The sequence below is a fragment of the Lissotriton helveticus genome, chromosome 7, assembly GCF_964261635.1.
Source record: "Lissotriton helveticus chromosome 7, aLisHel1.1, whole genome shotgun sequence".
NCBI classification, from domain to species: domain Eukaryota; kingdom Metazoa; phylum Chordata; class Amphibia; order Caudata; family Salamandridae; genus Lissotriton; species Lissotriton helveticus.
Window position 1 is genome coordinate 525,966,554 of NC_136068.1, and position 13,470 is coordinate 525,980,023.

The 13,470-nt window shown below is 43.2% G+C and overlaps 1 protein-coding gene across 1 annotated transcript in view; it reads right to left on the minus strand.

Moving 5' to 3' along the window:
- LOC144768712 (serine protease 33-like) overlaps window positions 1–11,739 on the minus strand; it is a 91,980-nt gene extending 80,241 nt beyond the window's left edge. Inside the window, exon 1 of the mRNA XM_078652583.1 lies at window positions 11,377–11,739. Within this exon, the coding sequence (XP_078508709.1) occupies window positions 11,377–11,573 (197 nt within the window). The 5' untranslated portion in view covers window positions 11,574–11,739. The remainder of the gene's footprint in view (window positions 1–11,376) is intronic.
- Window positions 11,740–13,470: the final 1,731 nt, after the last annotated feature.

The following is a 13,470-nucleotide window of genomic DNA, read 5'->3' on the forward strand; positions in this document are numbered from 1 at the left end:
CATTGGATTCTAAGAAGCCAGAGAGCGCGCTATGCACGTGCTTCTCCATGATTTTAGCCAGCGCCGGAAGGAGAGAGATGGGCCTATAATTGGCCAACACCTCAGGATCTAGGCCAGGCTTTTTAAGGAGAGGGATCACCATTGCCCGTTTCCAAGACTGCGGGACAATCCCCTCCCTCAAAGAGAGGTTCAGAAGTGGGTTAACCAATGGGTTGACCACAGCCGCCATCTTGGCCAGAAATTTGGCCGGACAGGGGTCTAACGGCGACCCCGATTTGAGATTGGCCAAAAGTGCCAGAGACGTAGCGCTAGAGATGGGTGGAAACTCCGCAAAAACGGAGTCCAGAGTAGGCGAAGGAACTAACCCAACCACCGTGCTGGAATGCGCTACAACCATCCTCTCTGGGAAGGAGTCCTGGATCAATTTGATCTTGTCCGTAAAAAACTTAGCCAGATCACAGACCCACGACTCAGAGGGAGCGATTTAAGGCAGATTGGATCTAGGGGCCGTCAACTCCCTCACCACGGTAAAAATCTCCTTACATGAATTGGAAGCTGCCTCTATCCTCCTAGCTAGGTAGTCCTTTTTCTCATGGAGGATGTCACGATGATAGGCTTTGACCGCCGTCCTATATGCAAGTCTGGCCTCCAGGTCATACTGGAAGCGCCAAGCCCTCTCAGCCACCTTACACTGGCGACGAGAGGCAGACAGTGCCTCAGTAAACCACGGAGCCGAGACCCGATTTGCCGTGGCCCGGGGGGCCATCGCAGGGGCTAAGTCATTCAGCCTATCCGTCAGCCACACCTGCAGAGACTCTACGTCCTGCTCTAGGTCGCCTGAAAGGGGACACGGATGGTCAATAGAAGCCTGAGCTAGCATCTCAGGAGTCACCCGGTGAAATGCCCTCGAGGCAGATCCATGCTGTCTAGGGGCATTACTGGACAGTTTCTCCCTGCCCAATACAAAGAACCTGGCCAACCTGTGGTCGGACAAGAGCACCGGGAGAAGCTCTATATCAGCTAGAGGGACCGTGGAAAAGACCTGATCCAAGGTATGTCCCTTGTCGTGTGTGGGGCCAAAAAGAAAAGGGACAAGACTAAGGGGAGCTGTAATATCGAATAATTTGTTCGCATCCGGATCCTCCCCCACATCCATGTGGAAGTTAAAATCTCCCGCCAGCACACAGTGCTGAGCTCTCAGAGCTAATCCAGAAATGGCTGCCTGAAGATCATCAAAAAAGGATCCCACCGGTCCAGGGGATCTATATACCAGCAACCCTTTCAAAGCTTGATGAGGGGCCAGAGTAATAGAGAAGGCGAGGGATTCAGAACCTGCAATCGTTTCCAGGGGGAGAATAGAACACGCAGCAAGCTTGTTCACCACCAAAGCCACCCCTCCTCCCCTTCCCTTCGCTCTATCTTGCCGAAAGATGTTATAGTCCGGTGGAATAGCCGCCATGATGTCAGGATTGGACAGCTCCCCCAGCCAAGTTTCAGTCAGCATCAGACATAATGGTTTTTCCCTGACAAGGAGGTCAAAGACCTCCAGGGCATGTCTGCATACTGATCTCGTGTTGAGCAATAAGCAAAGATGTTTCACACAATCCTCTCCCCTCTGCAGTGAGGCGGCGGGGGCATAACCTGGCGACCAACCACATCCAGGACATTGCCTTTTCCCCCTGTAGCGACCAGGGAAAACAATACGACAGGCGCAGGATGCTTTTTGCAAAGAGCGAAGTTCCCGCGATGAATAGCAGACCATCTTCCCCGCAACAGAGAGCCCTATAAAGCCAGGCCCACCCGCCACTCCGCCGCCTCCGGGACGCTGACGGGTGCAGACGGGCAGGACTCTGGCAAGACTCAGGCAAAGCGAAGGCTGTCCCGCTGCGCGATCCCGCTGCGCTCGAAGGACTGGTTGAAATAGGGCCTCCAGGTGAGGTGCGCCCCGCCCCACCAGGACGCTCAATATGGCACTGCTCAAGCGTCAATGCCCAACCCAAAATGGCGCCGAAAGTCGACGCGATGCCGAGCCCCACCAGCCCCAGAACCGGACCCGCTACAACAGCGGTGAGAGACAATTATTGTGGAGGTAAGGGGAGAGGTCCCAAGTAAAAGCAGGGGAAATGAAACAAAAAAAAACACAAATACAAAACAGGAGGTTTAAAAATGCAACGCGCTAGCCACGCATCGCTGACAACAGTGCTGAGCCGCCTAGCTCGGTAAATGATTCCTAGCAAGGCGAAAAGCGCCAAAGGACCGCCTTAAATAGGGCCTCCAGGTGAGGTGCGCCCCGCCCCACCAGGACGCTCAATATGGCGCTGCTCAAGCGTCAATGCCCAACCCAAAATGGCGCCGAAAGTCGACGCGATGCCGAGCCCCACCAGCCCCAGAACCGGACCCGCTACAACAGCGGTGAGAGACAATTATTGTGGAGGTAAGGGGAGAGGTCCCAAGTAAAAGCAGGGGAAATGAAACAAAAAAAAACACAAATACAAAACAGGAGGTTTAAAAATGCAACGCGCTAGCCACGCAGCGCTGACAACAGTGCTGAGCCGCCTAGATCGGTAAATGATTCCTAGTCAACAAACGTTTGTTTTATATACATGATCCAAGATATGGCTAACATTGTCCAATGCTAAGCAATCCCTATTAACTGCTTTTGACAAGTCTATTTCCTCTTTAGCCCAAATTGAGACCCATACACAATTGGATAACTTTTTATAAATGCAATAAGAGAAAAGAACATGATTGCCCTAAGTGGGTACGAAAATCTGAACTGTGCATTTATATTTATATATTGTAAATTCACTGATATAAGGAGTACCAGTCTCCATATGATGAATGAAATGTGGGCTAGATTTTGCGAGAGCACGCTGCCGCAGTAAAACGTGTTTTCCACTTTTTGAAAGAGGCCGGGAATAGTATAACCCCATGTCCCAGCACTGTAAGTCCCCACAGAAGTTCATTTTAACTAGTACATGTGGAATATGGGCTTAATTGGTTTTGTCCTAGCTTGGCAGCAAATCCATTTACTGCCGCAGTTGATCTCAGCAGTGGTTTAATTTAGATGATGAGAAGGTGTTCTCAGTCTGAGGATTAAGCAAATGGTAGACCCAAATAGATCAAATGGGTTACTCTCTAGAGCTTTATGCTATCAATAGAGTGAGTTCTGACCTTGGTTCTCTTAGGCCCATAGGTAATAACATTACATTTAGAGTGATTGATTTTCAAATCCACATTCTTAATAAACCTAGTAGAAGAATGAAAGATTGAAGTCCTTTTGCCTTCCCTGATAACATGGCATCATCCATGTAAAGTAATATGGTCTCCCTATCTGTGGGCAACCTTTCTGTCAACTGGACAGGGATTTCCCTAAACCATTAAAGAAGGAAAATGACAAAACAATGTATTACTGTCTTACCCATTATGCAAACCCTCTCTTCCCTGTGCAAGTGCAATTTGTACTATAACATACACTTGCATGCGTTTCCTGATCACCATTCACAAGTCAAAATACATGTTAAAGTAAAAAAGAAAAAGTAAATCAATTCCATCTTAGTCTTGGAGTATTACCCAGTTATCAAGGGGAGGTTCAGGCATTGCTCCACCATGCAAAACCTAGGCAAGATCCAAATTGGACTCAGATAGAACCCCACTTACCTCTGCCCAACTCTTTAGCCTTGTGAGTTAAACTCTCCCTAAAACGTTGACCGTTCAGTCAGGCAGCTAAATCTAAAATGGGCAATAGCAGGGAAGGAGATACCCATTTACTTTGTTTAAATGGAAACCATGGTTGCTTCTGACCAGGTGGCTTGGAGCACTCCAGCCCGGATCACATTCATCAACAACAGAGCCTACAAAGAAATATTACTTTTAAAGAGGTCTTTATAATGTTCTTTTAGGTAGATCTCCAAATGATATTGTCACCCCACCATCTGTGTATTATGTTACGGTTAAAAATTTACTAACATAATTTGTTTACCGCACCCAAGTTTCCAGCATCAAAGTTTGATAATACGGTGAAGTGGACAACAAACTCAAACTAAGGTTAGTGCAATTTATCGACAAGAAAACTATCAATCTCCCCCATGTTTACCTGTATTGGATTGTACTGAATGAGCACAAAAAGAATGAAAACCATTAGTATGGAAATCCGCTCTTGGCAGCAAATAAAATCTAAATCATATATGAAAATGAGCCGGTCTTGGTTTCTCAACTTTGCACGCACTCCAACTACATTCCATGATGGCAATCATATAAACCCCTTCTTTGCAACTTTGCTTGTCGGACAGTCTGCACTCTGTATGACAATTGTCAATAATTAACTGAACACTCTCAACACGCCTTCACAAGTTGTCCAGACTTCCTATTGTAGGGGTGTGAAGTCAATAAATTTCATTCAGATCTTGGAGCGGTCCAAAGGCATTTCTAATGGGAATGTTAAATCATTCAATTAATGCCTAACACCTGCGAAATTGACCAGTTGTTGACAGTCCTGCCTCAAAGTTGACCCACAATCTGTAACTCACAATTAGAAACTCTAATTGTAGATGTAAGATGGCAAACTGAAATCTTGCACTTAGAATCTTCTTGGGGTCCCCCAACTTTCTCATTTTATTTAGGATACAATTAGCCTATGAACAGTTCAAAAATTGGAAAGTCATGCATGGATTGTGTATGTTGTTTGCACTCCCTGTTGCAGAAGACAATCCCAAAAAGAGTGCAGGTAGGAAATATTTTCAGATGTATATATACCACAGTATTGCTCACATAGTATTTATTTTCCTTGTATTAGACAACCACCTGCTTTGCAATTCAAAAAGGTCATATCTTAATTTGTATCTTAACATTTTGAATGTCAGACTTTCAGGTTTTGTGCTCTTCAACCCTATGTGCCTGTTTATGGCTGGCTCTCTGTCGCGGATGGTTACTCCGGCTAATGTTCATTGGGGGATTTACAATGCGTCATGACATTGGTCTTCTTTGCACTTGGGTGACCCACTGCTCACCTAACAATGCTCTTTAGTTGCTTAAGAGTGTTTCCGTTGATGGGCTTTTTGCCATTCTTCAAACCGTGTAGTTTTTACGGTTGCCACTGGTTCCTAGTAGTGGTTTTCTAACAGTGACTTCAATGGCGTGGTCTTTTGTCACACATAGGCAGACTAAACAAAGTTCCCTTGGTGGTTTAACAGTGCCTTTAGTGGGTTGGTCCTCTTTTGCTCCTGGGTAGACTCCAAATTATACAATTCGGCTAGTTTAATAGAGCCTTGTATAAAAGTCATCCTGTGCCCTGGGCACCCCCAACTTTTTGCTGACTGGTACCGGTGGTAAGTGACTCCGACTGACCCTGGGGTCTGCCTAAACAGCCCCAGGGCAAGTGCCATGCTGAAAACACTTAGAATACAGTGAAAACCCCTACATACACTAGGGTACACTAAGGGTTGGGGTATGACCTACCCCATAGGGCCCTAGTACATAATAGGGCAGGGTGATTAAAACTACCTATCAGTCCCTAGTATATAATAGGTAATGTCAATTTAGAGGTCCAGCAGACCTTTCTGCACTTACATGTGTGCACTGCTGAAGTCTGAGATCAGTTTAAAAGTGTCTCTATGCTATAGGACTGCTTTTAAAAAGTAAATTGTCCCCAAACTCGACTTTTGTGTTTGGGGCACTTAAAAATTGTTAACCTACAATGTTTGGGCATATTAGGACCCCCAGGATCTCACCTAGGTGTCCCAGGGGTGGGGGTCAGGTATCTATGAGGTGGATCCTTATACAATGTGTTTTCTATGCCCTGGGTAAATTGAAATTGCACATTACACTCCCCACATTGTGATAAAGTGCTGCCCAAAATCGACTTTGGTGGTAGGAGTACTGCGGGGGGAGGATCTGCAATATTTTTTAGATATTCAGAACCCTCCTAAAGTTTACCCTAGGTGCTCCTGGGGTGGGGTTCCTACTGGACTCCAGAGAACACTGAATAAGTATCTGAGAGGGGTGGTGCCTCTCAGATCTGCTGCTTGAAACTTAAGAAAGCAAGACGGGCCATGCTGGAAGTTTGATGTGCATTTCCTAATACCTGCACTCTGAAGATTTAACCTTTTTGCACCATTTGAAAATACAGCCCTGTGGATCAAAGATTCTTTAAAAGGGCAACACAGTGGACTCCCTGCAAACTACAGGTTAACAGAGCTCACCTGGACCATCACCACAAAGAATCCCCAGCCTGGAGTACGACCAGTGGATTTGTAAGCGTTTTGTCCTAGTGGATTGTGGGAATTGAAGTCTCACACTTTCAAGGACCCTCTTGGAGATTCCAGAGCTTTGGATTGTATGTTGGATATTTTGGGACCCGCACGAAGAACTTCAGCAAAGAGTTCTAACAGGACTCAGCCTTCTGGAGGGGGCTGCAAAAGACTGGTGAGAGATGCTCCAGAACAATTGCTATATCACTGTCAGAGGCAACGAAATGACTAAAAGGGACGCTGCTGGTTTCTAAGTACTAGAAAGTGACAAATTTAAAAAAATCATACATCTGGTTCCATAGAGTGGATTTTATTTTCGTTTTGGTGCCTTTGAAAAGATAAAAATATTTCCTATTTTTATAAATTGGTGTTGAAGTTTTATTTTGTATTGTGTCTTAATTAATTTACTGAATTGTTGTTTTTAAATTCTTCACATGCCTGTCTTTGAAGTTAAGCCTGCCTGCTCGCGGCCACGTTAGCAAGGAATAATTTTCTAAGACCTATTCTGAGCCCTATACTGTGTTAGTAGAGTTATTGCCAGTGGCAGACCTACATTTTGCCCCTACCAATAATCCACTTTCCAACAGGCCTTCAATTGGACGGTTAAACTGGTCTCTGACATGTAGGGATCACTTCTGCTTACTGATCTTGAGGTGCTATGGTTATATCAGAAAGCTGTTGTCCCTACACATATAGCTGGCCACACTTTAAACCTTGTGTTTACCAACTTTCAGTATCTTTCATTTGATCCTCCCAAGCCCTTAATAAGGACGTATCTCTACTTTATTAGCTTTCAGTTCCCAAGTATGGGTGACCACTTTAATCGCAAAAGGGATGGTGAAAGAATGGCAAGGCCCTGGTTACTCTAATTTCCTTTACATCAGTCTTCCTTGCCCCAAATATAGAGAACACTCAAGATATTAATATTGCCTTTGCTGACTATCAGAACTCTTTTCTCAGACTTTAGACAAAGTTGCCCCTCTTAAACAGTGTTCCCCTTACTCTGTCACATACCACATACCTTGGTATTCACAGGAATTAAAAACTGAAAACGGTCTGCAGGTGTCTGGAGAAAAGATGGTGCTCAGCAAATACTACTGATATAAAAAGCCTACAAGAGTGCAGTAGGGAATCATCATAGAAAGTTTAGAGAAGCCTAGAGACTACACGCAATTAATAGAATTGACAAAGCTGGTAACTGTGTTAAAGAATTGTTTAAAGTACTAAAATGAATTTAAAAAAATCCCATTTGCACATCCTTTATTCCTGCTTCACAATTGCTGTGTGACTTACTTGCAGGTCACTTTGAGGAGAAAATTAAGAAAACGTATCAGAATTTTCCCAATTTAACCTCACTGCCAGTTGCTTCACCCACACATAAACATCCTTTTACAAACCCACCGTCTTTACTAGGGGAGTTTGAGCTGAACACTCAGAGGCAAGTGTTGGAAATACTGATTGAAGCAAAACTTACTTTTGCCTTCCATTACATCCTTGTTTAATCTTTCTTTCAATTCAACAACAATGCCTTTGGAATGGAAAGCAGCGCACGTTTCTTCTATTTTAAAAAAGCCTAATGCGGACTCTAATGAGCTCGCCAATTATCGGTCTATTTCACTCCTTCCTTTACTAGGTAAGATTTTGGAGGCTCTTGTGAATTAACAACTCTCCTCTTACCTGGATGATCATCTCCTACTGGATTCCCCGCAATCAGATTTCAGGGTCTTTGACCATAAAGAAGCTGCAATGGTGGCTGTTCTTGACTCCATCGAACTATTTCTAGATTCCGGCCTACCAGCGATGCTAGTTTTACTCAAATTATCATCTGCATTAGGTACGGTCTCTCATTCCATCTTGGTTCAAAGACTCAGTGAGATAGTCATGCGTGGGAAAGCCCTGAACTGGCAAAGATTTCTTGGATAGTAGGACCCAAACGGTTTCACTGGACTCATTCAAATCTTTGATCATGATCCTGGGCAAGAGGGTCCCTCAGTGCACTTCTTAGAGCTCTACTTTTTTAATATCTATGTGGCATTGCTTACTCAGATAGTTAAATCTTGAAGATTTTAAATGATTTCCTATGCAGATGACACTCAATAAGTCATTTTGTTTGGTGCAATCAAGAAAAGGCCAAAAGTAAGTTTACTGACTGCATGAGGTAAGCTGCCACCCACATAACTTCAAACTGTTTACAGCTTAAGGATGAGATTCTGCTGTTTTGCTGGGCTCAGGCCTAAAAGTTGGATGACTGGTGGCCTCCTGAGTGAGGCTCTGCCCCGGGCAGTTAAAAAACGTAGCATTCTAGCTGATGAGAACCTTTTCCTAAGAGTTGGCCTAACGGCCACGGCGCTCGACCTCGGACCTGGGGATCTGGGTTCGAGTCTCGGTAACGACGCCAAAAAACTCCTGTGATTCTGGGCAAATCACTTAATCTCCCCGTGCCTAAAATGAATGCGTGTCCTCATGTAACGTAACTGGTGCTATGTAAAGCGCTCTGATACCTGATTCAGTTCGGGTCTAGTACGCGATATATAAAACTCTGCAACAAAAAAAAGAACAGATTATGTCAGCATGTGGGCCATGCTTCGGTATCATGCTCTTGCGCAAAAAGGTTTTTCAGTGGCTCCTGCCAAGATCAATGAGACTCACTCAGGCTCTTATAGTGAGCCACTTTGACTGCAGGAATGCCTTGCTAGTAGCTCCCAATGAGTTGCTGCTCTCTAAATTGCAAGTTATTTAAAATATTGTTGTGTGCCTAGTCTGTAAGCTTCCTTCTGGTTCCCCATTGGCTCCCACACTCAAAGTTCTTTGTTGTCTTCCAGTGAGAAAACGGTATTTTTTCAAGCCTCTTTCCCTTGTACAAAAATAATTCAGTTTACCTGTGAGATGAACTTTCCTGTTACTATCTGATTTGAAATCTTAGATCAAAGGATCAACTGGTGTTATGCCCCGCTGAATCTGTATTGCGAGATATAGCAGAAGGTCATTCTCCTATTTAGCTCTGACACTGGAAAAAGCTTCCTCTCTATATTTGCTCCTGCTCAGATTTCAACAGCTTTGAAAAAACTTTTATAGACCTGGCTATTTTTTTGACTATCTAGCATAAAGCCAATTATAGATAGTGTCAATGCTTGTTCCGTCGTACCTTGGCCTTTCATGAGGTTAGCTTGGAGGTACCTGAGAATGTTATTAGGTACCCATTCTTGGATACAGTATATGAGGTATCTCTTACTGATTTTTCCCGCCCATCAAAATATTGATCGATAAGTGGATGGATGAGAGTGCATCATAATGTGGTTTTATTTGATCTTTGGCTGGCATGAACAGTATGGCTTGAGAGAGCTTACCTTCTTTATCTTTCCTTACCCTCATTGTTTATAGTTAGTTTGGAGAAGTGGTCTTCCTGCCTGATGGCTCCAGTGCCCATTCCAGGAAGTTTGGTCTCCCTAGATATCCTACAGTCACAATTTCCCAAAACGTTTTACTGTTTTTCTTTTGCTGCTGCTGTCAAAACCCACATAATGTCTGTACTAGCTGTTATTTTTGTTTACTGTCAACAATTTATAGTCATTTCTGAAAGAACGCAACTCCAGATTTCCAGTAGGTCTCAGGTGTTTTGTCCTCTATTCAGTTCTGCTTTCTTCTCCAAGCACTGTTGATTGTATCATTCATACACTTGTCTTTTGGTTTTGAGGTGTAGATGCTGGTCAATGAAGAAATATTGGGCTTCTTTTTCTTCCGCCTTCTCGCATGCCGTCAGCATTCTTCCTCCGTGAGTAGCAGACTGTCTTAAAGACCATTTAAACTTTTGATTTATCTCAAGCTGAATGTATTTTTCTTGATTCTATTTAATTGCTCTTTGCTTCTTGGCTAGGTTTAAGTCGGATGTCTTTATTGTTGATGCGGATTACAAGGAGACAGCTATAGATTCAGACAGGTTACTGAGGGCTTGTGGTCTCTTTCAGTCCTGGGCACTATCGTGATAGCCACAATCTAAGGGCTAGACTGCTAGATCAAGAAGAATGTGATGTGTTGGGCTTGATATTTTCCCCGTTTTAAACACATTCCTTGCCAGAGCATCTGATTTTTTAAGGCCATTCAAAAATCTAAGGCCACAGACTGCCATCATGTACACAAGCCGGAACCCGTTCCAACTATTTTTCCCCAAATAGGTGAGCTTCGCTGAAATAACTCCTGCACACACTTTATCTATCATATAACAAGGAAAACTGGAAACAAAGATGGTGACTGATAAAGAGATTAGATAAGGAAACAGGACAATTTGGGAGGCAAAAAGATAGATTGCAAAGAGCCAAAATAACCACCAATAGACGAAACCGTGACCATGAGGACAGAAAGTTGCTTGAAATGGGGAGTACAAATCCACTGGTTGTGGACGCAATCACGAAGCCGCAGAGATTTTTTAGATTTGAGAATTAGTGCAGGTTAAACTATAGCACATGACGATTTTAAAAAGGAACTGCAATTTTTTGCAAATTAAATTAAACATAACACAACAGATGTGCCCATCAATATTTGGCAACATGGAATACATCTCATTCCCACCTAAGGTCAAGGCATTGGTGGATAAATGTGACAAGGAGAAAAACATTGAACAAAAAAAAAGTAACACATTTGAGGAAGGTTATTTATTCTGACTGGAGACTTGCCATGAGAAGAAAATAAGCTCTAAATCGATTAAGGTGATTCAGGAACTACAGGAAATTTTTGAGCAGCTTTTGTCCAAGTATTGACAAGCTCACTGGTGGACCAGAAATCGCAAAGTGAGGGTGGACCAGTAGGTCAAAAAGAAGAAATGGAGTGGTCAGGTCCATCAAATGACTTGTAGACCCAGATAAAAATAAATAAATAAAGAACATGAGAACATGTTCAAAGCTGTGGAAAGGGAAGGCACCATTAGAGTCAACTGGCGGAAGGATTATTTGTTCAGATATAATGAAATGATGTAACCTTTATCATGCCTTTGAGACCATGCAATGCCTTTACGAAAAAAACAACCAAGGCTGGTCAGATCATTTACATTTCCTTCCCATACACTTGCTTTCAGGTCTCTTTTGTAGACAATTCTGAAAATGTCTGAGTTTTGTGTTACACCCACTGTACTTACAGCCCGTAGTAGCAGTGCGCCGCCGACACCACCCAATTGTTTGTGATTAAAGTTCCTCCACAAATGTGCTGTCCTTCCACCTGCACACTGGCCTGCCATGGCCACTCCCCGTTCACTGCATCCTGTCCACCCACAATCCGGCTGGAAACGACTGGTGTGCCGCAAACTACAAAAAATAAAACAAAGAATGGTAACATGGCAGGGATCAGATCAAGATTAATAAGGGAGACTTGGGAGATCAGTCTTCATTTGTGTGAACGCAAATGCGCTTTGAACACAACTTAACTTGCTATGCTCCCTAATCTTAAGGCTCTTGTGCCGGTTGGAAGGCAGGAATTGACAAGTCATTGGATAAAAGTAAACTTTTTTATTGGCTGCAGTAATCATGAATGTCTGCAACAGTCAATCGTGGATGCCGCAGTGCAGCAAACAGGCACAACAGCAATTGATGTCAGTAGGTGTACGAATCAGCAACAGGCCTGTGGCTGAAAAATCACTCAAAATAATTTTTAATAAGTAAAACAAGCAATTACAGTTTTAACAGCAAGTATGGGGTGCAAAAGTCAACATTGGATGCAACATTCACTAACAGATGCAACACCGACTGGTCCATGAAGCAGTCATAAAGGAGCACGGAAGCCAAACAGGTGCAACATACAGTGATGGAAAGAGCAAGCAATCAATGTATTGTCAATTAAAATCAAACAATACTTTTTTAAACAATAAAACCATTTAGTGGATTTAAATCTAAGGAGCCAATATTTCATTTTTTTAGAAGAAGCAATCAGCTGCAAGGATGCAATCCTATTAAAATAGCTTACTAAACAGACCCCTCAATATTAGTTTCCAAAAAGTGCACCCAGCATTCATGAAAATTAAATGGCATTTGAAAATGGTCATAACTCCTTGCAAACTGCAAAGCCTCTTTCACTTGGTAGCATCCTTTTTAAATTGAGAGACCTGAACCATTTTCGTGTTACTTTTTGGAATCGCATGAGCATCAAGAAAATGCAGCGGTATTTATAAGCTAGCCAGGCGTGTTCGAACTGCATAAACAGGATGCATGAAAAGGGCATGTGAATAAAACAATGTCCAATAGCTTTTGACTTACACGAGAAAAGATAGCTTGGAGGAGAGTTTTCAAGGAAACTCTCTGGCATATATTCCGGCTGTGTTTGGGTTCTGTGGTCTTCAGAGTCTCCTTAAAAAAGGTACAAAAAAAACTTTCGCTTGCTTTTTGGCTACAGATCACAAATTCGCCAGAGTTTTTGATTTCCACAGGGACTGAAATTGTGGCGTGCTCAAAGAATTGGTCAAAAGGAGTCAGAAAGGGCGCACACCGGTAGGGTCTCGGTGAGAAGGCAGGAGAGAGAAGAGATAAAAAACATTATCCCTAAAATACAGAATTCCATAGCAACTAACTAAATAATTAAGAATAGGCTTTAATGTAGGATACTGCTGATTAAATTCTAGTTTGATGTGTGAATGCCTAGTAGAAATAGGTAAGTAAAAAATGGCTGTCTAGCACAGAGGCCAGTTTCCCTGGGAATGCCATGCCAGACATATTGCCTGAATGACCGATAGTAGCAGGTTGCCGAAGAAATGTATTGTAGAGTCGAGGAATGGCGTATGCTACTGCTGTAGACTTGGTCTTTAGATCAGGGGTCTCCAACTTTTTCTGTGGTGAGAGCTACTTCTGATCAGTGCAAATCGTCGTGAGCTACTAAAGGCCAAGCAACTCACACATTTTTCCGAGAGACCCCCTCCCCGCCCAGCTTCATTAACTTTAAGCTTAATTTATTAAGATCCCATACAGTGGTTTGTACTAAATACTTAGATATATACTTTTTTTGTGGTTTGACCTAATTTTCCAGAATTTTTACTTAATTGTTTGAAAGGAAATTATGTGAATTTTGCACACACCACTAAATCACCAGACAATGCAAGATGTCAAGTGCAGCCATTTTAAAGAAGTCAGACTATTCCGCTGAAAAGTATATTCCCCCTAGCCCAAAGAACATGACTCTGCTGGTCAATAGGCAGGCTGCCATGCAGACACATGCGCTAAAAGTAGACTTACAGGAGTCCAGATAT